General features: G+C 54.1%; 2 protein-coding genes across 5 annotated transcripts; both read left to right on the top strand.

Moving 5' to 3' along the window:
* The first annotated feature begins 842 nt into the window (after positions 1 to 842).
* Positions 843 to 4,111, top strand: HOXC11 (homeobox C11). Of its 4 annotated transcripts, none has more exons than XM_063075566.1 (3): positions 843 to 1,612; positions 2,882 to 3,110; positions 3,234 to 4,111. In XM_063075566.1, the coding sequence occupies exons 1-3, from the start codon at positions 931 to 933 to the stop codon at positions 3,292 to 3,294; spliced, it is 972 nt and encodes a 323-aa protein (XP_062931636.1). In that variant the 5' UTR covers positions 843 to 930; the 3' UTR covers positions 3,295 to 4,111. The 4 variants fall into 4 exon arrangements, with proteins under 4 accessions (XP_062931636.1, XP_062931634.1, XP_062931633.1 ...); XM_063075564.1 differs by having other exon boundaries at positions 843 to 1,616; XM_063075563.1 differs by having other exon boundaries at positions 843 to 1,616; positions 2,882 to 4,111.
* Positions 4,112 to 12,936: 8,825 nt separating this feature from the next.
* HOXC10 (homeobox C10) lies at positions 12,937 to 18,084 on the top strand. Its single transcript, XM_063075466.1, has 2 exons — positions 12,937 to 13,795; positions 16,981 to 18,084. Exons 1-2 carry the CDS (start codon positions 13,045 to 13,047, stop codon positions 17,256 to 17,258), a joined length of 1,029 nt encoding a protein of 342 aa, XP_062931536.1. The 5' UTR covers positions 12,937 to 13,044; the 3' UTR covers positions 17,259 to 18,084.
* Positions 18,085 to 23,405: the final 5,321 nt, after the last annotated feature.

Here is a 23,405-nt window from a genome sequence, read left to right as displayed (position 1 = left end):
ACAATAAAGGCAGGCATGAAATATTCACCCAGGGCCACTTTCTCATACTAAATATTTAACACAACATTAGAGAACGTTTTTCCCAGACTTCGCCAGGCACCGGCTGGGCGGCTGGCGCACTGCTCACCACTCGTTTATGACTAATCTGAGTCCCTAGCCGGCAGCACAGCAAGCCAGACAAAGTTGGGACACTGGCTTGCAGCTGGGCTGTCTCACCTTGGGGAAACTTCGGCTACTCTTTTGGGGAGTCTCTCCAAAGATTCCAGAATGAGAATCTTGACACCCAGCTTTAGCCAGGAAAAGAATCGACTTTTTTAAGCTCTTGTACACAGGCGCTGACTCTGCGGGTTGGAGGGGTAAGAGTCCCTGAGACTTGGGGGGAAGGATTCACTCCTCTTCGGGAAATCAAGCTGTGGGGAAAGAAGACCTCACTCCCACCCCAGTCTCCTGCTGAACACAGGGAGGAGGCAAGACCCCCGTCTGTGAAAACCCTCCTCCTCCCCCCAGTCCTGGGGGGAAGGAAAAGAGCAGCAGCTAGAAAAAAAATACAATTACCCCCTCCCAGCCACCACCCCCGCCCATCCCACTGCCCACCCCACCCCAACCCTCTCTCTCCTGCTTTGCTCGCTCTGTGGAATGGAGAGGAGGGGAGTGACGAGAGAAAAACGAATACAAATCTGCAATTGATTTTCATAATGTTTCTGCGGTGTTTGCAAACCAATCGCCTGAACGTCCCCGATCTTACCTAAGAGAGAACCCCTCCTACGTCTGCGAAGTGCTCCGAACTGATATATGACAATATCTACTTTGGATCACGTGCTCGGGGAGAGAGACTAAGACGGATAACGCGTCATCTCGCCTTCCCAAATTTTCCCCCCTCGCTACACCGGGTCCAAAACCTCCAACCAGAGCCGGGAGGAGAGGAGAACGATGTTCAACTCAGTCAACCTGGGCAACTTCTGCTCGCCGTCGCGCAAGGAGAGGGGCGCCGATTTCGGCGAGCGAGGGAGCTGCGCCTCCAACCTCTATCTGCCCAGTTGCACTTACTACGTGCCCGAGTTCTCCACGGTCTCCTCCTTCCTGCCCCAGGCCCCCTCTCGTCAGATCTCCTATCCCTACTCGGCCCAAGTGCCCCCGGTTCGGGAGGTCCCCTACGGCCTGGAGCCATCCGGCAAGTGGCATCATCGGAACAGCTACTCCTCCTGCTATGCAGCGGCCGACGAGCTCATGCACCGGGAGTGTCTGCCTCCTTCCACCGTCACCGAGATCCTCATGAAAAACGAAGGCTCCTACGGCGGCCACCACCACCCCAGCGCCCCGCATGCAGCCCCCGCCGGCTTCTACTCCTCAGTCAACAAGAACAGCGTCCTGCCTCAAGCCTTCGACCGTTTCTTCGACAACGCCTACTGCGGTGGCAGCGACGCGCCCGCCGAGCCCCCCTGCTCAGGCAAGGGTGAGGCCAAGGGGGAGCCCGAGCCGCCCCCGGCCTCGGGACTGGCGTCCCGGGCTGAAGCGGGTGCTGAGGCCGAGGCCGAGGAGGAGAACACGAATCCCAGCTCGTCCGGTTCAGCCCACTCGGCGGCCAAGGAGCCAGCCAAGGGAGCCGCCCCCAGTAGGTAGCAGCGGCCCGGAGCAGGCGGGCAGCGAGGGAGGGAGCGGGGGAGGGAGGGCTAGAGCAGGGGGAGGCGAGGGGAGCGGGGACGGCCTCGTGTTTTGGGTCAGTCCGATTTTATGTGGAGTTTTATAAGCATTCAAAGGATTTTATTATAACCTACAAAGCCCTCTCTCCCAACGACTCGACTTTTTACGATGGAGAAGGGGTGGGGAGGGAGGGAAAAGGGCTCTTTGGAAAAGCCGGGTGGACCCCCCTCCCCGTTATCTCCCTCGGTCTGTGAAATTTTTAAAAGCGCCACCATTGCGGGCGATATTAACTTTGATCGTGAACTTAGAGGAGCATTTAAGGAAGGATGGGGAGCCGGGCTGCCAGGGGGTGGGAGGGAGGGGAGGGGTGGAGGGGGAGAAAGGGGAGGGCGAGGGAAAGACAGAGGGAAGCCCAGAGAGGGGGAGAGGTGAGAGAGAGGCAATGGAGCAGAACCCGCGACCCAAGAGGCGAGCCGGGTCTGCGGTGCTTCTTTCTAAAACTGTTTTTGAAAATGTTCAAACTACGCGTTCGCGGGTCCTTGAGCACAAACCCAAGCAACCCGCGGGTCAGCGGCGACAGGGGAATGGGCAAAAGCGGCTCAGGGCTCCACTGCGCTCCAGGCGGGGGTCTCCGCGCTTTTCCTGGGTTTGCGGCCTCCGTGACTGCCCAGCGCTGCGGCGTGGAAGGCGACGCTCGGCGGGCGTCCCGGGGCGCCAAGGCCCCGGAAGCGGCTCTTGGTCTCGCTGTCTTGGTGCCTGCTCTCTGGCTTCCTCCCCGCCTTCCCACTGCTCTCGCCAGATCTCACTGCTCGGCGCCTGTTTACTGCGGTTCCCCCAGATTTCTGGGGGAGGGGTGGTGGGCTTTCAGAAGCACTAGGGGGGCAGGGCGGGAAGGCGCAGAGGGCTTGGGGGAGCAGGGAGGGGGCCCAAGGGGACGCACGTGGCCCCAGCGGGCTTTCCTTCTCCCCCAGATCCCTTCCGCCAATGCTCTCGCCCGCCCGAGGGGGAGGGGGCGCGGGTCGCTCCGTGGCCTGGGATTGGGATGAGCTAGCCCTGGCACGGGGGTCGAGGCTGGCCCCGGCGCTGCAGCCCGCGCGTAGAGAGCCAGAGGCCTGGCGGGAGGGCTGCCTGGCGGTCGGGCTGGGAGAAGGGCTGCTGAGCTCTCAGCGGGCTGGGGTCGCCCGGGTCTCACGTGTCTCTCTCCCCCTCTCCTCGCACTTGCTCCCTCCCCTCCCTCCAGACGCCCCCCGCACCCGCAAGAAGCGCTGCCCTTATTCGAAATTCCAGATCCGGGAACTGGAGCGAGAGTTTTTCTTCAACGTGTATATCAACAAAGAGAAGCGGCTGCAGCTGTCCCGGATGCTGAACCTGACGGACCGACAAGTGAAAATTTGGTTTCAGAACAGAAGAATGAAAGAAAAAAAACTGAGCAGAGACCGGCTGCAGTATTTCTCGGGAAATCCGCTACTGTAACCACAGACCGGGCCCTTTTGGGGGAGGGGGGAGAAAGGGGGAAATTATTTTATTTTATTTTAATTTTTTATTTTCTAACTCGCCTTCTTTCCACGGGTGGAAAACTGGACTGTGGCCAGGGCTGGCCCCCACCGCCAATGCCGGCACTTCTGTCCGAAACCTCCTTCACCTTCGGTCTGACTCTCGCTGTGGGACAGGGACCGGGCCTGGAAAAGAAATGAAGGGAAGTGTCTGACCCACGGCGAGTGGACACCATTGGCGCCGAGGCCAAGACTCTTTATTTAAAAGAAAACACAACTCGCGACAATGTCTTGCTGCTCGGATTGGGTGGGGGAAGGGCGAGAGTAGTGGGCGTTTGAGCCGAGCAACGCTTGAACTAAAAGCCTTCCCTTGCCCAAGTGAAAAAATCTGCTAAGACACCTTGTCTGCAGAGGGAAACCTCTCTCGGGCTCCCCGCCCCTATCCCACCTTGCCCCACTGCTAGGGGGCAGCTAAATGTGATCCTGCCTTGCTGTGAAATTCTTGTACTTTCGACCTGGTGTTAGGTGTGCAAAGTCCGTGTCCTACCTCCGTCTCCGCCCAGGCCCCGCCCGAGCCTACTTGTTCTCCCCGTGAATGTGTAGAGCCCTCCTTTGAAATTTAACTGGTGCATTGAGGTATCCTAACTGTTTATCCAAGCAGTGCCCCACTTCATGGATTTATAGCTATAGTCTATGCAGTGACCTCCTCTTTTTTAAAAACAACAACAACAACAAAAAAAAAAGATTGGGTTGGAGGAGGCAGTAGGGAGATGGAACTGGGAGCCTCCCCATGCTGGGGCCTGAATTTTTGTAAATAAATTTCACAGGCATTTCTTTCTACCTGGAGGGGATGGGGGGAGGGCGCCTAGAATGAGATTGAATCACCCATCTCTCTCCATATGCGTGAGTGCGTGTGTACATGTGCAATCCCCCTCCTGCTCCCATCCCAGAGGGATTGCTGTGAATTTTTTTTTTTTTGGTGGAAAATAAAGATATTTCATTCTGTTCAATATTATGATTTTATTTGACCCTTTTATTAACCCCTCTCCTCTTAAAACCCTCCATGCTCCCAAGGCGGCGGTGGAGGAGGAGACAGGCCGGCGACAGAACCCAGCCGGTGAGGACAGGCACGCAGAGGTGAGGTAGGCTGGTGCTGCCTGGCCTGGAGCCCTTCTCCACTGGCAGGTCCAAGAGTGTGGCCGTAGCTTCCTCTAGCTCTCAAGCTGAGGACATTCCACAGCTTCTCTTAAGCTCCCTTTTCTCACGTGCAGCTCGAGCTGTGTCCGAACTCCCAGAAACGCTTTCCGTTTAAGTACACGTTTGTTGTGGAGTTAATTGTAACCATCATCGAATTTAAATTTATAGGAATTTTCTTGGCTCCACCGCCCTTCTGCCAGATGTCTCCGTCTGTCGCAGTTAAATGTGCAGGGTTGATGGTAGGGCTTTCTTTCTTTTTTTTTTCTTTCTTTCTTTTTTTCCCCTCTGTGAGAAGACTGTGTTGGAATTCTTATACACAGTTTTTAAGGAAGGAGGGGAGAGGAGGAGAAACTGGCCACTCCTTTTCCTCTCTGCAGCCCGTGAGGGTGGGAAGGTAGGGCCTGGCCCCTTCCCCTCTGGCACAAATGGCCAGGCTCCTCCAGACACAACAAGATGCCTATGCTGGGGCCACCCTGATGTTTATACATTGGGTGTCCCAGAGTAGAAAGCCCCAAAGATTTGTTTTGTAGGTATTGGCAAGGGGTGGGGCACTGGGGAAAGTGGTGACCTGTGGGGACAGTCACCACACCAACTATATTTGCTACATGTTTCTTCTGTATAAAGATAACTATGTCCCTTTCAGCACTTTCAGTGAGGGCACTCTTAGTTTCTGTTCCAAATTAGTTATTTGGGGGCAGAGGTTTGTAAACAATTCCCTGTTCTTGTATAACTCAAAGAAAATGTTTTTGTCAATACCGTTCTGTTGGATGAAAAGGAAAAGCACCATGACTATCAAAACTAGGTCCTATTGTTGTTTTTGATGGCAGGGGTTCCTGCACCTTAGGTATCTGAATCTCCAATTTGTAAATGTGGGTTGTAAGATAAGATTTGCAAACTGGGATGTATATGCAGCCCACAGTTCCCTTATGTGTCCTCACATAAACATTTTAAGTCAGTGTGCCTATGGGTGCACATGAGAAGGAATATTATTTGTATGCTTTTGCCTATAGTATGGAGTCAACGTGACCACATGCACATCTAGAGCTTGTGTCCTCTGCGGTGTGTGACAACTGGCAGTGTTTAGTGAGTGTGGGCAAGAATGCAGTTGAGGGTACTCTGTGTGTGTGAATGTGTGTGTCTGTATGTGAGAAAGAGAGATAGAGGGAGACACTTCTCTAGCTAAGTTTATGCACTAACCATATCAGGGAATATTAGCTTGATGGCCATGTTTCCTGTGAAATATGATGACTATAACTCTATGGAACAAAACTGTTTATAAAGCAAAATAACCTCCAATGGCTCCTGATTTTGGAGACAAATATTTAAAACCCGAAGCTACCACTTCCCATGCAATGTGAAGCCCAGAAAAGATCCTCAGCTCCAGAAGAGATTTCTAAAGGATGCGAAGAGACGGTCATCATGAAAGAAAAACAAAGGCATGTCTGACCCAGGCCCAGGAACCTGCCAGTCCTTGGTGACCCTCTAAAAAACAAAAAAAAAAGGGGGGGGGTGGTGTCTCTGGCCCCCAAACAAACCCACCTTCGGATTCCTGGTATGTCCAACCCCCCTTGCCAGTCAGGGCCACTCTGGGCTCAACCTCTTGGGGTAATCCCCTCCAGCCACAGCGCTGCCCGGGAACAAAAGATTCTCGTCTAGACGCGGCCATAAAGCGCCCCCCGCGCCTCTAAACCCAGTTTCATTTCGTCCTTAACGACCCAGTCTGGCCTGTGTTAGAAAACGCTTCCGCCCTAAAATAGTAAACAAACCCGCAGTGGAGGGTCTTGGCTCTCCCAACACACCCCAGACCCCCACCCTATCAACCCCTTGCCCCTCATTTTCCCTCTTTTCCTCCAGCCTTTCTCAGCTCACAGCTCCCCAACCCTCTCCCCTCCCCCTTCCCCCCAGTAAATAAACCCGAGGCCGAGTTCAAAGTTTCCCGGAGCTAAGGAGGAATGTTGGTTGTAAAAACCCAAGTTTATAGCGCACGTGGGAGTTTACAAGGGTATTAAGTGGTGTGGGCTGAGAGAGCATTCTAGGCCCCTCCCCCCCACTGTGGGTTTTGGGGGTGCAGGGAGAACCGGGGACTCTTGAAATGAGAAATGGGTTAGGGGTAGCCTTGAGTTTGGGTTTCTTTGTCACTCAGATCTATAGGTTGCTGAGGAATGGGGATGCAGGCGCCCCTTGGAAGAAAGCCCACAATCCCCACCAAGCACCTCTAAGAGAAAGCTCAAGGGTTCTAGGTGTTCCAGATGGAAAGGATGGGGAGAGTCCTGTTTTGGAGGGGGCAAAAAAGGTGCAGGGCAGGTGTCTGAAAGATGAACAGAGTTGGGAATACCTGGAGTCAGTTCTCAACTTGAGGTGAAGAAACTACTTGGGCTAATTTCTCCAGTGGGCTGAGGGCAGAGAGGACTTAACTCACCAGGGCAAAGAAGAACTTTGAACTTCAAGGGAGTCAAGGGCACCACCCCTTCCCTCTCCCTGCCCTATCAGGCATCTGTAGGGCAATTCATTTCTGGGTCAATATATTCCCTGAATGGGGCAGCCCCTGGAGTTTCCTGATGCCCCATCATTGCATAATACTGTTTGCTAAACCCTCCCTGCTCAGAGCCCCCAGCACCATGTGCACGCGACTACACTCTTTATTATTCATATAAACCTTTGGAAAGGCAACGCCCCAGGAAGTTTTTATAACTTTGTTTGGCATAAAACTTTTACAAGATTCCCCCTCCTTTTTTTTTTTTTTTTTCCAACTTAAAGTTTTGGTCTTGCCATAGAATGAAATCTCATATCATTGGGAGGGAAGGGATAGAGGGATTCTGGAGCCCAGGAGTGGAGGAGGAGGTTGAGGAGTGTCTGGAGCTGCCTCTCCCCACAGAAGGCAAAAAGACTTGAAGGTCGGGGTCAATTCTTCCTGAGGCCCACCTTGGACCTGGCTTTGGGGGCTGCCAGCCAAAAGAGGCTACAAGCCTCCAGGAGAGTCCTGTCTATTCTGCTCTTGAGACACACCCTTACAGACCCTCAAAGTTTGGACAGTCAGCAGGACAAGATTTTCCTTGTCATACCCTCTTGCTCTCCTGCAGGCACTGTTCTCTTTCCCCTCCCCCCTCCCCCCTCACCACACACACACACACACACACACACACACACAGCCCTGCACACTCCCTCCCCCCAATCCACTGCACAAAGCAGAGACCCATAACCTTGACTCAGGCCGCTGATTTGGGAAGGTCTCTGAACACACAGCCCTGCATCCCAGTCGCCAGTGAAGTGAACAATGGGTTAGAAGAAAGACAGAATACAAAATGCCAAGAAACTCCTGCCCGGAGGTTGCAGTGGTTTCAGGACCAAAGGAGACCGAGGACCAGGAGGGCTGCAGTCCAGGATCTCAGAGAACAAAGGTGTCCATGTGCGGACATGGCCTTGGGTTGCCAAAGCCACGGATTACCCCTTGGGCCCTCCCCCGACCTGGGGCTGGCAGAATCCACTCCCTCATTTCCTCTGACTTCAGCTTTGGGGGCACCAATTGGGCTCAACTTTGGGCCACTGTGATGTTCAGCTCTGGAGGTCAGGACAACGGTGGGGCGACTTCTCCAAAGGCAGCCCTGGTGGACAAGGCTCTTTTGGGGAGATGGAAGTGAAGATACCTGACCCCTGGAACCTGGCACTTCAGGTAGCTATCAGCATCAGTGCGGATGTGCCTCCAAACCTGAGATTTTTCTTCCCTCTAATGGTGACTGCTGAGGCCTGGCCAGTGGCTGCTCGCAGCCCTACACTTCGCCTTGCGAGGAGCCGAGCTGAGGCTGAAGGCGGCAGAAGGTCAACTCCAAGCCTTAGCAGCCAGGCCGGGAAGGCATGCAGCTGAGCCTGGTGCTTCCTCTTCTCCGAGCCCAGCACAACAGAGAAAAATAGGAAAGACTAGGAAAGAAAGACAAGGGGAAGGAAAGAATTGAGAAGGAAAGAAAAGAGCAAAGAATAAATTGTATAATAAAGAAAGAAGGAAACAAGGAAATGGGGAAATAAGAAAGACAAATTTAAAAAGAAGGAGAAAGAACCAGAAAAAGGAAAAATGAATTGCAGGGTGAAAAAAGAAGGAAAGAAAGAAATATAGAGAAAGAAACAAAGAGAAAGGAGAAGGATAAAACAAAAAGAAAGAAGGAGACAGAAAGAAAGAAAAAAAACCCCAGCTATATCTGAAAAGGAATGTAGCCAGTGAGGGAGGATCGGGGTTTTTCTTTGGAACAAGCCAGCCCAACCACAGCCCCAACTCTGGCTAGAAACCTGACCTACTGGGGCAACTTAGAAACAAACCATTAAAGTGGGGATCAGGGCCTTCACCCCAAGAAATCCTCCCATCTGTCTCCTCCTCCCAAAGCTTCTTCCAGAGGTGTTTCCAGTCTGGTTTCGATTCAGGAGGCAAAGTTAAATAACTGGCTGGCTTCGGCAGGGCCAGGAAGCAGTCGGGCTGGCGCGGGTTTTCAGACTTCAGGATTCCGGGATCTCAGGGAGCATTTTGGGTAAAAGTGAATATTTGTGGCTGTGTACACGCAATTAAGTGCAAGTTAGACACGTGTATAGACGCTAAACTCTGCAGCATCTAGGTGCAAGCGTGTACAAGGTCCAGATGTGAGAGCGATTCTGCGGGCCGGGCTGCTGGCGTGGCTGCGAGACCCTGAGCAGACCAGAGGTCCCTCTAAGTGTCCCTGGCCTCCCACCTCCTGTTCCTACCTGTTTGAAAAAAATTGGGGAGGGGGGCCTGCGAGCATTCCAAATTTCGCCTGCGATTTCCCAGCTCCCAAGTCAGCTGGGGCAGAGCCTGGTGCTAGTGGAAAAAGAAAAGCAAATCTTTCCCTCAAGTTGTGGGAAGAGAAGGATTTATCTTGGTCTCCAAAACAAGAGGAAAAAACCTGCAATCACCGGTGTGATTTTGTTTTACATTTCACTTGAAGAGATTTCAATACACACACCTTGTTTTTATTTTATTATTTTTCTCCAAATAGAGAGACACTCTTCCTTTTTCATTTCATCTTCAGAATTTCCCAGATGACTTCCTTAATCTCTTGGGGAAATTCTGATAATTTTCTCTGGAGAATTCAGGGTGCTTTAGGGTGTTTTCAGGGCTACAGGCACCCGGAAAACAGCTGAGGTTCCTTTCTGTTCATCCAGTACCACATTTTCCTCCTGCTTTTATGCGGGGACCCTATCGCCCCAGCCCCTGGCCTGCCCTGTGGAACCTGCTGGATTCTCTTGGAGTATCAAGGAACTCTGAAACTCTCCTCCTCTCCCTTGCTCACAGCCCCACAGGCAGCAGGAGGCCCAGCCCTGTCCCTGCTACCTCTCCAGGGTCTGGGTGCCCCTGGAGGAAGGGCGAAAGGGGCCGGGGCTCCTGGAGTCGGTGGAGTGAGTCCCTCTCTAGCCTGCAGCCCCGGATTTTCTTGTCCCCAAGTTGAGGTAAGAAAGGGGAACCCCAGAGTCAGGCATAGGCGCAGGTCTCTCGGCGCTCCCGGAAAGTTGGGGGAATGGCTTGAGGCAGTATGGGGGTGATTCTAGCAACACAGACTTCCTCTGGACCCCAATCCAGTGGTCAGGGGTGCAAGCCGGAGTGTCTTGACCCTGTGGGCAGAGCCGGTGGGCGCCTGGCAGCGGCAGCAGCAGGGGTGTCTGTGGCGGCCCGGGTGCCTTTGAACGCCAGGCCCGGACAATAGGACGGAAACGGCCTTTGCTCATGGCCTCGGGAAAGACCGAGCCCGAGGGGGCAGGGCTGGGACCCAGACCCGGCTGGACTTCTCCAGACCCGCACAAAAATGCTCCCCTCGCTCCGTCCTCACACTCTCTTCTTTACTTCCACGGAGGCAGAATCCCAAAGTCTGGGAAAACCCAAGTTACTCCAGCCTGCGTCGGAGAGAGCGGGCTTTTGTTTAGCAGCGCGGGGTTTCGTTTGTCTTGCGTAATTAGAGGCAAACATTTGTCCCACCGGGGGTCCCACTTAGGCTGATGAATTTGATTTCTTTTTTCATTAATGGGCCGTGTTTATCATACTTCTAATTATTTCAACTTTAAACACTATTCGTTCTTGTGAGGAGGTGGGAGTCAAAGCAGAAGGCTCCTTCTCCCGGGAGGATTATTTCTATTAATAGTGGCCAGGATTCTGAGGCGACTCCATCCGCTCCCACGGCTGAAGTGAGTGGTGGGCTTGGGATGGGGGTCAGGCTGGTGGGGCTCTCCCCAGGCCCAGCGGCTTCGTTCCTCTCCTGCTGCTTTCCCAGGTTCCGCCTCGGAACTTGTTTTTGAGGAGTTTATCTCCTTCACCCTCTTCTGCCGACTCCCACAACCTCCTCCCAGACTGGGCCTTGGACCTGTCCCCTGAGGGGCTCTTTCCTCAGAACCCTGCACTGATCCCAGCCTGGTCTGGGCAGAGGTTCCAGGAGCACTGTCCCGGCTCCCCGCTACTAGTACCGAGAGAATAACCAGGAAAAGCTGAGGTAGCCAAGTGGCACCTGGCCTTGGGGAAAAGGGCCCAACAGACTGCAAAACGGGGAGGGGGGGCAAGGACACGGGACCAGGACGGTAAACTCCAGGGACAGGCATACCAGGCAAGAAAATAAAGATGTGAAAGGGGGGGAGGGAACCCCCCAAAGCCATATAATTCTCAATTGCTTTGGTCTTTAATTTCATCGTCCCATAAATGAGGAAATATCAGTTCCCATACTAAATTTTTATCCTCGGCTGATAAATATGACGGGAAATTTTCGTTGGGTCCTCGTAAAAGGGAACAGTTTCGATCAAACTGGTGGGGAAAGACTTATGCAGATAATACAAACAGAGTGGCCATAAAGTCTCGGTCGTTTCCCGTGGGATGGGCGGTGGGACAAATGGCTCCCTGGATTGACTGCTGCCCGGGTTGTCCCAAGTCTCGTCTGGGCCTAAACAGCCTAACCTTGCCCTGGACAACCCCCATGCTGAGGCCACGGCGACCCCTGCAAATGAAAACACAAAACCATTCCCAATCCCTCCCGGCTGCTCCTGCCGGCGAGTCACACTCTCCGCATTTCCTTCCAGTTTTCCGGGGGTCCCGGGACCCCTGCGCCTTCTGTCTCTGTCCGTGGCCAGGGGCGTTCGGCGGCTCTGCCTCCGCGGCGTGTCCTCCCGCGCGGGCTCGGCCTCCGCAGGCCTCCGCCGGCCTCCACGCCAGGGCGCTCGCGCTCGGGTCCTTCCCCCGCCAGGCTCCAGCCCCGCGGAGAGTAGGAACCTCAGGCTCTGTCCGGGAAAAATGCGGGGCGACCGGAAAGACAAGTTGTTCTCCGGATTCCGTTTCCTGAGGAAGGGGTGGAGAGTTCAGTTCGCTTTGGGAGAAAAGCGAGGGAGAAACGGAAAGAACTATCCGAAACATACATTGCCCCTTATTTCTTCCCTTTATTAAAAACAAAAATAGACTGTTCTCTCTTCATTCCCAAATGCTCCCGGCCCATTTCGCCGTGTAAAGGACACTTCTCTGGGTCGTATTTGGTCGCTCCGCTGTCCTGGCCTCCCGTGTGATACAGGACTCCCCCCAAACGGCCGCGGCTCCGCGGGTTTCTCTTTCTCGCCTTTCCCTCCGGGCACAGTCCCTGTTTTGGAGGAGGCAAGGTCAGGCAGAGAGTGACGGCCGCCAGGGCCTGGCGCCAAGCAGCCGAACCGGCTCCGAGGCCACAGGCCTCCGCTCGCTGAGTTGGTGACCCGGGAGCCGCCCGCCCAGCCAGGCCCAGGCCGCGGCTCTCGGGTCGGCGAGTGGGTGCCTCCGGTCGCCGGTTTCCTCCTCCCCCGACCCGCACCTCCTCTGGGAACTTCCTTTCCCGGGCAGTCCTGAAGTGACCGTGACCCCCTCCCTAACTCACCCCAGACACAGGAGATTCCTAGTCAGTCCCCACAGGGAACTTGCAACTCAACCAACCTCCGAGACAGGCGTCCCCCAGCTCCCAGCCCCAAGGGCCAAGCCCACGGACTGAGGAGGCAGGGAGGCAGGAGAGCAGAAACTTGAGTCCTGTTTGGCATCCCTTAACTTTTTCTCCCTTTCTCTGCCCACCGGAGCACCCTCCCTCTCCCCCAAAAAAGACCCTCACCCCACTCCCACCCCAGGAAAGAAGCGGGGGAAGGGGCCTAGGAGATAAAGGGGAAGGCAAAGAGTGCGGAAGAAGTACCTGAATCATGTCTTGACCTTTTAATTTGAATTTGACTGTTTTGAGCCCAGGGTCGCCTCCCTCTCTCCCTCTCTCCCGCATTTGCCCCCTCTCCGCCCCCCTCTCCCCAGGAGTTACAAGCTGGTTCCCGAGTAAACAAACCCCACTCTCCCCAGAACTTCCCCCATCCCCATCCCCCCTCCCGCCCCCGCCGCCCGGGGGTCGCTTCCTTTGTTCGCGGGGAAGGGCTCGGGTGCCCCTACCCCGCGGCAGCTGCTAGGTGGCGCTGTTACTCCACGCTGCGCGCTCCGCCTGCCTACAACTTGACCCCGATGACGTCACGGCCGTCTGAATCATCAAGGCCATTTTCAAATCCCATTGGTCTAGCCGTCACATGGTGAGGACCGAATGCGCGGATAATTATGGAGCTGATATTTCCCCCGCTCCCCGTCTTTCCCCTCCCGTCCCTCCAACCGCGCCCCCCCTCCCGGATGGGGAAAAAAAAAAGATGTCAGCTCCTCCGCTGTAGTATTGCTCCTTAAAAACCCCTCTCTCTGAAAATGACATGCCCTCGCAATGTAACTCCGAACTCGTACGCGGAGCCCTTGGCTGCGCCCGGCGGAGGAGAGCGCTATAGCCGGAGCGCAGGCATGTATATGCAGTCTGGGAGTGACTTCAACTGCGGGGTGATGAGGGGCTGCGGGCTCGCGCCCTCGCTCTCCAAGAGGGACGAGGGCGGCAGCCCCAACCTCGCCCTCAACACCTATCCGTCCTACCTCTCGCAGCTGGACTCCTGGGGCGACCCCAAAGCCTCCTACCGCCTGGAACAACCTGTTGGCAGGCCTCTGTCCTCCTGCTCCTACCCACCTAGTGTCAAGGAGGAGAATGTCTGCTGCATGTACAGCGCAGAGAAGCGGGCGAAAAGTGGCCCCGAGGCAGCTCTCTACTCCCACCCCCTGCCGGAGTCCTGCCTCGGGGAGCACGAGGTGCCCGTGCCCAGCTACTACCGCGCCAGCCCGAGCTACTCAGCGCTGGACAAGACGCCCCACTGTGCCGGGGCCAACGACTTCGAAGCCCCTTTCGAGCAGCGGGCCAGCCTCAACCCGCGCGCCGAACATCTGGAATCGCCTCAGCTCGGGGGCAAAGTGAGTTTCCCTGAGACCCCCAAGTCCGACAGCCAGACCCCCAGCCCCAATGAGATCAAGACGGAGCAAAGCCTGGTGGGCCCAAAAGGCAGCCCCTCGGAGAGCGAAAAGGAGCGGGCCAAGACCGCCGACTCCAGCCCAGACACCTCGGATAACGAAGCGAAAGGTAAGGCCGCCTGGGCCGCGGGCTGGCTGGGACTCCCGGGCACTTGGTCTTCGTGGCCGGGGCTGGGGTCACGGGGAGGGTTGTGCCAAGGAGGCCCCCGGACGGTCTCGGGAATGCGACCCTGGCTTGCGACTAGTGTCTGCTGAGCTCCAGTCTGATGGCGCGTCAATTAGCTGGGGAAGGTAAGCGGCGACGTGGAGGTAGGTGCCCAGGCCGCCGGCCGTGGGTGAGACGGCGGGGGCGGTGCGCACCCCTGGCAGCCTGCAAGGCGCCCTGTGCTGCCCAGGGCCGGAGATTGCTCCTGGGCGCATGCTGGCTTTGGTTTACTTTCTCAATGCTGGTGTCCTGGGGGGCTGATGTCCCCCGCTCAGGTCCGAGGCTTGCAAAAAGCTTAAAATGGCGATCTTGGGCCAGGGACTAGGGAAAGCTTGGGAGATGGGGGATTTCTCTTTATTGCGTTTTCCCAGTTGAAAATTGTTTCCCGCGAAACGTGATTTGTTGTTTGTGGGTCGGATTTGTACGTTCGGTTTGGGCTCCTGAGGTTTTTGGCTCGGCCGGGGGGCCTTGGACAGCGGGGCTGGGGCCGGAAGAGGTGGAGGTGAAGAGCTGCCCGCCACGTCCCTCCCTCCTCCAGATTCCTGGCTTGGGGATGCCGTTGGAACAGGGCATTTGGAATGTTGTAAGTTTTTTGTCTCCTCTTTAAAATTTTTTCTTTGTCTTTTTTTTTTTTTCTAGTTAAATTACATTTTTACCCCCACTGGTTTCCAAAAGCAGCTTACAAATGAGTGGTTGGGAAATTTCTGTGTGCGTGGCAAGTGATTTTCTCCTGAAATAAAGTGTGGCTTTGGTTGGATTTCATTGTGGTTTTGGTTGGAGAGAGAAAGCCTAGCCAGAGTTCAAGCTCAGGGTTCAAGATTCATTTCTGCTTTAGGAACTGGAGGCCTTCCGGACCTTTCTCTGACACCTGGGGAGAGAATGTAGAGGAAACGGGAGCAGGCGAGGGAGGCTGAGGGGAACGACTTCCCTTGAAAAGTTGGAGCAAAAACCATCGGAAAAGACCCAGTGGGGAGGAATGAACCTGCTCCCCATGACACTGGCTACTGGCAGCAGTATGTATATAACAGGGGCTTATTGGGTGTAGAGGCAGATGAAATATTGAGAGCGGAGCAGGCTGGGACGGCCTGGATCTTGTGGTGCTTTGTATATGGATGCGACGCACACGCATGCCTGACGGCGACCTGTGTCACACTCGCACACACCCCTCTCACATGCTCCTCACACACTCACACATGCCTGTGCTCACACATGAACACGCTTTCTTGGCAGGCAAGGGCAGAGCCTCACCCTCTTGGATCTATTCAGTCTGTTCTGCAAAGGTGGCCTTGGCAAATCAGCCCATAGAGACACTGGCCAGATAATCAGCATGGGTGCATTTGTGAGGATGAGGGGGAGGATGAGGTCCCCATACCCAAGAAGCTTTCCTTGTGGCCCCTGTGCAGTGTGAAGGCTTAATTGTATACCCTCTCCATGGACCCTGGACCCTGAGTTTAGTTGGGGTGCAGAATTACGGCAGGAAAAGCTGTGTTCTAGCCCCACCAAAAGCAAAGTCAAGGTTAGCAAGTCCAACTCCTAACTGGAACTGCACCCATTTTGGAAGGCTCCCCTTTCTCTCCTGCTGTTCCCACACAACTTAAGCCCTCCCACCCCAACAAATTTCCCTTAGCCTACACTTTGAATGTGCCCTTCTTGCACCCCCCCCCCATTTTGGTGTCTCCACCAAGCCAGAAGCAAGAGAGCTTTTGGCTAAAGATCCCCATTTATAATTTCTTTCTTCCCTCCAAAACCCAACAACCCCAAAATAAAATAAACAGGACAGAGTTAGATGTGGAGAGTCTGTAAACAATTCGGCAGGAAGCTGCAGATGCAGAGGCAAGAGAATAATTAAGGACGCTCAGATTTTTTAGACTGCAGCCTCAGGTTTGCTTTTTTCCTGGTGTTTCCTGGTTCCCCAAAGGCCTCCACCTCACCCCCAATCAAGATAAGACCCAGGAACATGGCAGCTTCATTTGGCATAGGAAGGAGAGCTTGGAGTTATCAGCAGAGTCCTTTGCTGGATGCCCCTCTCAGGTCTTTGGACTCTGTTTTTCCCTAAAATTGACAGCCAAGTTCCTATCTGCTGCTTGAGGAGCAAGACTGGTCTGTTTCAGCAAGAACGTGTGCCACAGAGAGAAGCTGTCAATAAGATAATAGGAAATACACATTATACTTTAGTGTTTCCTTATATAAATAGAAACATATGTACATATCTATGTGTATGTATACATATGTGTATAGGTGTGTGTATCTCTGCAGGTATACACATGTACTTGCAGACGTATACATCTACATACAGACAGACTGGGCAGGAGTTATCTAGGAGGTTGCATTTCCTCAGGATATCTCTCTCCCTTGACCTTAGGTCCTCTGGCCAGAGAAGTTGTCTGAGGACCCCTCAGCATGCCCCAGAGCTGTTTCCCCTGACCTCTGTGTTTTCACAAGCTCCCCTACCTCAGCTACACACACCTGGGGGAAATGGCCAGGGGAGGAGGAGATGGCAACAGGGAGAGCTAAAGGGACAGAGTCACTCTGTGACAACTCAGGTGGGAGTAAGAGCTGGGGGCCTGGTGTAGGAACAGCTGCAATGGCCTCTGGCCACAAAGACTAGGACAAAGTCCCTCCATGGAGTTGAAAAGGGTCAAAGCTCTGTGGGAATTGCTCTGGGCTGGGGGTGGGCTATGCACTCACTGGGGCCTGGAAAATGCTTTCCTGTATAGTTGGATTTTTCCAATGGAATGGAACAGAGCAGAGGGAGGGCCTGGTGAGGTTTAGGGCATCCACCAGGGTCAGCAAGCTGGGGGAAATGGAGAATACTCAGTATCTACTAGGTTAAGGCGGACTTGGGTAATTTAAGTTTAATAAACCCTTTGGAAACAGGAACCTTCTCCCTTTCTCCCCTCTAAATCTAGAGTCCAAAAAAATTCTAAGAGTCCTGAGCCCAAGAGGACCCCACCAATCAGGCCTGTGAGGCAAGAGCAGCTCCCCTGTGCTCCCTCAGCTGCCCCAATAGCAGGCTGGCAAAGGCCGCAGCACTGCGAGGGGGGTTTCTCTTCGAGGGATACTTATGTAAATAATGTTATTTTTAACAGAGGAGATAAAGGCAGAAAACACCACAGGAAATTGGCTGACAGCAAAGAGCGGAAGGAAGAAGAGGTGCCCCTATACTAAACACCAGACGCTGGAATTGGAGAAAGAATTTCTGTTCAATATGTATTTGACACGAGAGCGCCGCCTGGAGATTAGCAAGACCATTAACCTTACAGACAGACAAGTCAAAATCTGGTTTCAAAATCGCAGAATGAAACTCAAGAAAATGAACCGAGAGAATCGGATCCGGGAACTGACCTCCAATTTTAATTTCACCTGAGTGCGCGGTCTCCCCTCCCCCCTTCCCCTTCCTCCCTTTCCCCGCCCCTCCTCCCTTTGTGCCTGGTGATATTTTTTTTTCCTCCCTGAGTATAAATGCAACGCGCCTGCAAAAAAAAGCAGAGACCTCAGACTCTCCTTCCAAGGGACCTATGGTTCGTGCTGCGAAGATACTTCCACCTAAAGCATGAGAAATGGGGTGCGGCGGTGTGGGGTGTGGGGTGTGCCCTCATAGATGGGGGTGGGAGTGTGCCTGGTGTGTGTGTCAACCCCTCACTCAGCCACACACTCACACACAGCATTCTGTTCTCCATGCAAAGTTAAGATAGAATCCACCCGATTGTAGGGGAAAAAAAAAAAAATCAACCAGAGAGGGTCTGTAATCTCGCAGAGCACAGTCAGAATCGCTCCTTCCTTGCTGCATTTCCTCCTTAGAAAAATAGATGTTTTGGAAAGTTCAGCTAGTGTTTGTGTGTATGTCGTAGCACCCAGCGCCTCCACCAAACCTTTTCCATGTCTTTACCTCCCAGTCGCTCTGAGAATCTGCTTGAAGTCTCGTATTTGTACTGCTTTCTGCTTTTCTCCCACCCCTCCCAGCACCCCCACATTCCCATCCACTAACGTCTCAGAAAATCCATCCAGAGGAACAAAAATATTAAAAATAGAACATAGCAAAGCAAAGACAGAATGCTCCCTCACCCCCATGTTGCCCTGTCCCTGTCTGGGAGTTGTGTTATTTAAAGATATTCTGTATGTTGTATCTTTTGCATGTAGCTTCCTTAATGGAGAAAAAATCCTAATAAATTTCCAGAGTCGTAATCCTCAAATGGGTAGTTTTTTGTTTTTAGTGTTTTTTAGCGACACCCCCTCCCCCAAAGAGGCTGAGTGTGTGGATGCGTGTGTTCTGTGTTTGACTCATCTCCTAGAGCCTTTCTAGAACGTCTCTTGGCGGGTTTAATGTAAGTGAGAGACCATAACGTTGATTTAAATATTATCCAGGTGACCACAATAAGTCAAGGTCATAAAACAGTAATGTCAGGACGGTCTTGGTGCGCGCGAGAGGTGGATTTTATGATCTGCAAATATAATGTGGTGCTGCAGTAAAAGATGCATTTAAAGGTGACTGGAGGAGGGAAAGAGGCAGAGAGCAAACTGCAATCTTGAGGAGCAGACGGATCTGATTGCCTGGGGTGTTGAGCTGGGCGCACCCCACCGTGGCTGGGGGGCACCCCAAGAGCCCCCCACCCATCCAAGGAGAGGAATAAACTTAACTGCCGGAGGGGCACGAGGAGCTCACCGCCCCCCCCCCTTCGACAAGCAGCTAACAGAAGCGCTGGTGGCAGCAGCAGGAGGAGGAGGCAGCGACAAGGTAAGAGAAGCGGTTTCTTATTCTTCTCTTGGCGGCGGAGTAGGGACTAGCGGCATCCCCAGGTGCCCGGCGTGCGGTGGACAGAGCTGGGAGGAAGGTGTTTTGAGCATCCGTGCTTACTGAGAGCCCAGGATTGCCTTGTGGCCGCTGGCAGTGAAGGGCAGCGGCTGTGAGCTCTCTCTTCTCCCTTCCCTGGCCCATTGCTATGGGGTTCGGCGGTTAAAGGGGTAAATTGGTGGTTTTTGGCTTCTTTATCATTGCAGGCACCAAGGGTTGCCTTGAGGTTGACACACTGGTCTAGGTGTTGCTCAGTCTGGTTGTCTGTTGGGAGGAAGGGGGGGGTTAGAGAGGATTGAAGCTTGAAGCTTAGGTTTTCTTGCTTTTTGCTGGTTTGGGTGTAAGCCTTGTCCAGGTTCCTGGTCCCCCTGGCTGTGGGGCTTTGCCAGGCAAGTGTCCTGATTGGAAGTGGCTCCAGGGCAGAGGCGCTTGTGGTTTGGCCACCCGTATTTGCTGGGAAGCCTAAACTGAGCTGAGAGAGGGAGAGGATCAGAAAGAGTCTAGGAGGAGAGCAGAGGAGATCCATATAGGGACCCAGCTAAAGAGTGGAAGGTAGATCCAGCTTCCCCCAGGGCCAGGGCCACATGCAGGGGAATAGCTCCACTGCGGTGCTGGGGGTGGGGCAGGGATTTGGCGGCTACTGGTCCCGTTTCACCAGATTGTCCCTGAGTGATTTGCTTAGACCAGAAACTGATGAAGACAGTCAGACCCCCCTACCCACCCAGCCACCCAAAGTCTACTCTTTAATCCTTAGGGAGGTTGTGGGGGCGGAAAGGGGGACGGGGCTGAATTTCTTCCTTCCCCAACCCCCTTCCCTTCTCCTCCGGATAGATGCAAAGCCGAATCTCCCGCCCTGCTTGCTCAGCTGATCTGTGGCTTAGGTAGTTTCATGTTGTTGGGATTGAGTTTTGAACTCGGCAACAAGAAACTGCCTGAGTTACATCAGTCGGTTTTCGTCGAGGGCCCCAACCCACCTCTCCTGCTCCTTTTCTCCCCAGTGGGACTGCCCCACAGCCCCTTCCCAGATAGGGCAAAGTGGGTGCATACCAAGGAGGGCAAGGTGTGAGTGGGGCCAAGGGACAAGTCTGGAGAATTCTGCCTTATACCGTCCCCTCCTCAGCCTGTCCCAATCCCTGTGACTGAGGGAGAGGAGTTTTTCCTGCAGCTATTGTCTCCTGGGCCCAGCTGATGGAGACAGACAAAGAAGGTCCAGCCAATTCCAAGGAAATTCAGGAGTTTGAGTAAGAGGTGGCCTGGCAGGCCAGTTTAGTTGGGCAGCAGGGTGGGGCAGAATCATTATGAGGGAGGAACACAGAAAGAGAAGGAAGTCTATGGAATGGTTAGCTTCTCTCACCTGCCACCTTCAACGAAAGAATATGCCTTCAGTCGCCTGGGGCTGGAGCTTCCCCTTAGAAAAGCGAGGTGCCTGGAGGTCTGAAGAATTGGGGAATTCTGAGTGACAGCCCAGCCACCTCTGCTTTCCCTTCTGCAGCTTTATTTCAAGGGGAAGGGTAAATTTGGGGTACTAGAAAGTTAGAGGAAAGCTCTCAAGTCCAAGTAGAAACCACCCTGCCCCCTACACTCTACTGGGAAACACCAGGGCAGAAGCCTGGCTCTGGCCTCTGTTTAGCTGTCTGTGGCCCCGTAGGCCTTGATCTGTGTCTCTGTGGCTGTCAGGCAGTTGCCTGTCTTTGCGCTGTGTGGAAATGTCTGTGTGAACAGAGACTGCAGCACCCACTGTTACCACGTTGTTGGGAAGGTTGTTGGCTGATGCCAGAGGGTGGTGGGGAGGGTAAAGGGGTAGGGGAAATCTGAGCAATGTAAAACTTTGCAGAGCTTCCTCCACTCCTTTCCCCACTCTGATTCCTCAATTCAGGCCCTGGTTGCTAGAGAGAAAGGTCTCAAAAGAGGTTTCTTTGCTTGCGGAGAAAAATGGGGGAGAGGTCAGAGAGACTGGGGAGATACACCCCCGCTCTCAGAGATACTGGGAAAGGGAAGCCAAAAGAAGGAGGTCAGATTCTTGGTTCTCTTACTTTGGAATAATTATGATTATTATAACATTATAAACTTTCAAACAGAGGGATGAAATAATGTCCCTGTAACAAAATATATATATAAATTCTATATTCTCTATATTCTTGTAGTAGTTAGCTGGGGAGGGGGTGACATACGTGACCTTGTTTAAGTGTGAGTCTCTATTTCTATCTCTCTGTCTCCTCTAGACTCTCTGATCTCCTGTGTATATTTATGTGCATACTCATTAATTTTTCTCTCCCTCTCATATACAAAGAGATTTATTTTGACCCTCAAGGAATCTGAAGGAGAAGATGGAAGTAGAGCTTTTCATCTCCCCAGCTGAATTGTCAGTCTGTCTGTCCGTCATCCCTTTGCGGGGGAAATTTTTTCTTTCCTTGGAGGGAAGTACTCAAATCTCTGGATGGCTCCCAGGGAAACAGGGACATTTCTAGAGAGGCAGGCCAGCCGGTGGGAGGCAGGCAAGGGGCTCCCCTGGTTTGGGATCCCCTCTCAGCCTCTGAGTCTTCGGGCTGCCCCAGGCACAAAGCCAGATGGGGTGAAGGGAGTCTCAGGCAGGGGCAGGGTGCTCAGGAGTGTGTGGCTTGGAGAGACTGTCCCTGATGGGCCAAAATTCACCAATGAACGACTTCTGAGCTTTGGGTCCCTCTGCCCCTATTTCTTTTTTAGAGTTGATAGGTTTATGGGGGGGGGGATTGCCACAGAGCCAGAGGTTGGGGTGTTCCCTTCCCTAAATCCTGAGAAATGGAGCAAGGTCTCTTAGGGCCAAGGTGAGGGCCAGTTTGGTGGTCAGAGTCAACCCCGGGGGGCCCTGAGGCCGTGGATCATGGCTGAGGCGATGGTAATTATTTATTCGCTTCGCTGGAAGGGAGTCTTCAGAAGGAACAGCGTGAGAGGAGGGAAAAAATTATCTCTCTCGTCTGCGTATATTAAGATGGATTTTTATTTCTTAAAGGACCCTCCCCGCCGAGAGCGCATACGCGTAAACTTAATATATGCTCCGCAGCTCAACTCCAGAAATCGCAATAAAAGTTAAAACCTCCCCTACTGGTTTTTTTTAATTATGATATGGGAAAGAGGAGCAGGATTTATAGAGCTGAACTCTCGGCGTGTGAGTGTTTGAGACTTGCGGGAGAAGGAGGAAAAGGCAAGAGCTCGCCAAGGAGAGCCTTCGTCTCTGAGATATCTCGCCGGCTGCGGGAGCTCCAGCTGGCTCAGCAGTGGCCTCCCCGGTACCTCGCCCCGGCCCACGGCCTTGCCTTGGCTCGGAGATGCAGCCCTTCTCAGGAACAGGTGAAGGGGGCGGCGGCAGCCGAGGACTCGGGGCTTCGGGTGGGCTCCAGGGCGCAGGGCTTTGTGTAGGTCCCATGCAGGGAATGAGGTCTGAAGTCCTGGGCAGGGCCGCAGCCCAAGGGTGGCCCGGCGTGCGGCTTCGCTGGGAGGGGTGTCCAGACAGGGCGCGAGAGCATCGACAAGGTGGATTGTGTGTGGACTTTGGCCGCAGACGGAGCAGAGCCGGCTCCTGGGCTGTGGCCAGCGGCGAGGCGGGCAACCGGATGTTGAGTCTGTAGGAAGGACCTTGAGGTCCGTAGGGTGTTTGGGCTGCCGAGGCGGCGGCCGGGAGCCTGGAGCGTGCAGTGCGCGGGGTGCAGCGGCAAGCGTGGGCGAGGCAGCAGGCCCCGCACACCTCTGCGGCTGCTGGGCCGCGTCCGGGACGTCTGAACTGAGGCCGACCAATGGTCAGAGCTTGAAAAATAAATGCAGTTAAGGGTCTTTTTTTCTTTTCCAAGTAAGAGGTCCCTTCTTTTTTCTCTTTCGGAGATACCTGGATTTGGTCCAGAGCAGGTTGCCCGCGGGAGGGCCCCGCGAGCGGCAGCGCGCGAGGGAGGGAGAGAGGGAGGGAGGGCGAGCAGGAGGGAGGGAGGGAAGGAGGGCGGGCGGCGGCGGCTGCGGTGGCCCGGGCTTCCCTCCCCCGGCGGGAGTTGGTTGCCCTGCATCTGTGGCTGTGGGAAGCCCAGGAGCAGGTAAAGAAGGCGCTTCCCGAGGCGGGATTGGACCAAGCCAGAGGGACCGAGTCTTCTGGGTCCCTGCCTGAGGGAGAGAAGGTAGGGAGATCGGCGCCCGCCGGGCCTGGCAAGAGGCCTCAGGGAGTGTTGAACCTGTCTGTGATTTCAGGCTCACACCCATGTTGTGAGTCTGTCTGCCTCAGGAGATGCGGTTTGCCTGTTTGTCTGTCTGAGAAGTCCCAAATCCTGGACTCTCCTTCCAAAGGCTGGAAAAATTCGGAAAATTCGTCGGAATGTGCACTTTCATTCATTGGATTCTCCGCAGCTGAGCGGGGCTGATTACGGCGCCCTCAAGTTGGAAGGGCGCTTTCCTCTTGTTTTCTGGGTGCGGAGTCCTCTGGCTCTCTCCGCCACCGGCGGAGGTTTCGGCTCCAGGTTCTCTGGTCGCCCTGAGGTTTGAGACCAGACAGCTCCTAGTCGGGCAGGGAGGGCGGGGGAGAGACCAGCCGCTCTGGCCCCTTAATTGTACTTCGGGTCCGTATTGTCTCTCCTTTCGCCACCTCCGCTTCCTCAGTCTGGGCTCCAAAGTCACTGCAAATTTCCTTGCGACACGTACATCACACAAAAGATCAGGTAACAACGCGCTCAGGGCCATTGGGGCTCCAGGCAGAGAGCAGCCTTA

Source organism: Cynocephalus volans, chromosome 12, assembly GCF_027409185.1.
Source record: "Cynocephalus volans isolate mCynVol1 chromosome 12, mCynVol1.pri, whole genome shotgun sequence".
NCBI classification, from domain to species: Eukaryota; Metazoa; Chordata; class Mammalia; order Dermoptera; family Cynocephalidae; genus Cynocephalus; species Cynocephalus volans.
Note: the sequence above shows the minus strand (reverse complement) of the source record. Positions and strands in the feature narration are given on the sequence as shown.

Bases quoted from the DNA above. Each gene is read 5' to 3' on its own strand.
- HOXC11 (XM_063075563.1), top strand. From the start codon at position 931: ATGTTCAACTCAGTCAACCTGGGCAACTTCTGCTCGCCGTCGCGCAAG. The intron at 1,617-2,881 runs GTAGCAGCGGCC...CCCTCCCTCCAG, and splicing joins AAGGGAGCCGCCCCCAGTAG to ACGCCCCCCGCACCCGCAAG.
- HOXC10 (XM_063075466.1), top strand. From the start codon at position 13,045: ATGACATGCCCTCGCAATGTAACTCCGAACTCGTACGCGGAGCCCTTG. The intron at 13,796-16,980 runs GTAAGGCCGCCT...TATTTTTAACAG, and splicing joins CTCGGATAACGAAGCGAAAG to AGGAGATAAAGGCAGAAAAC.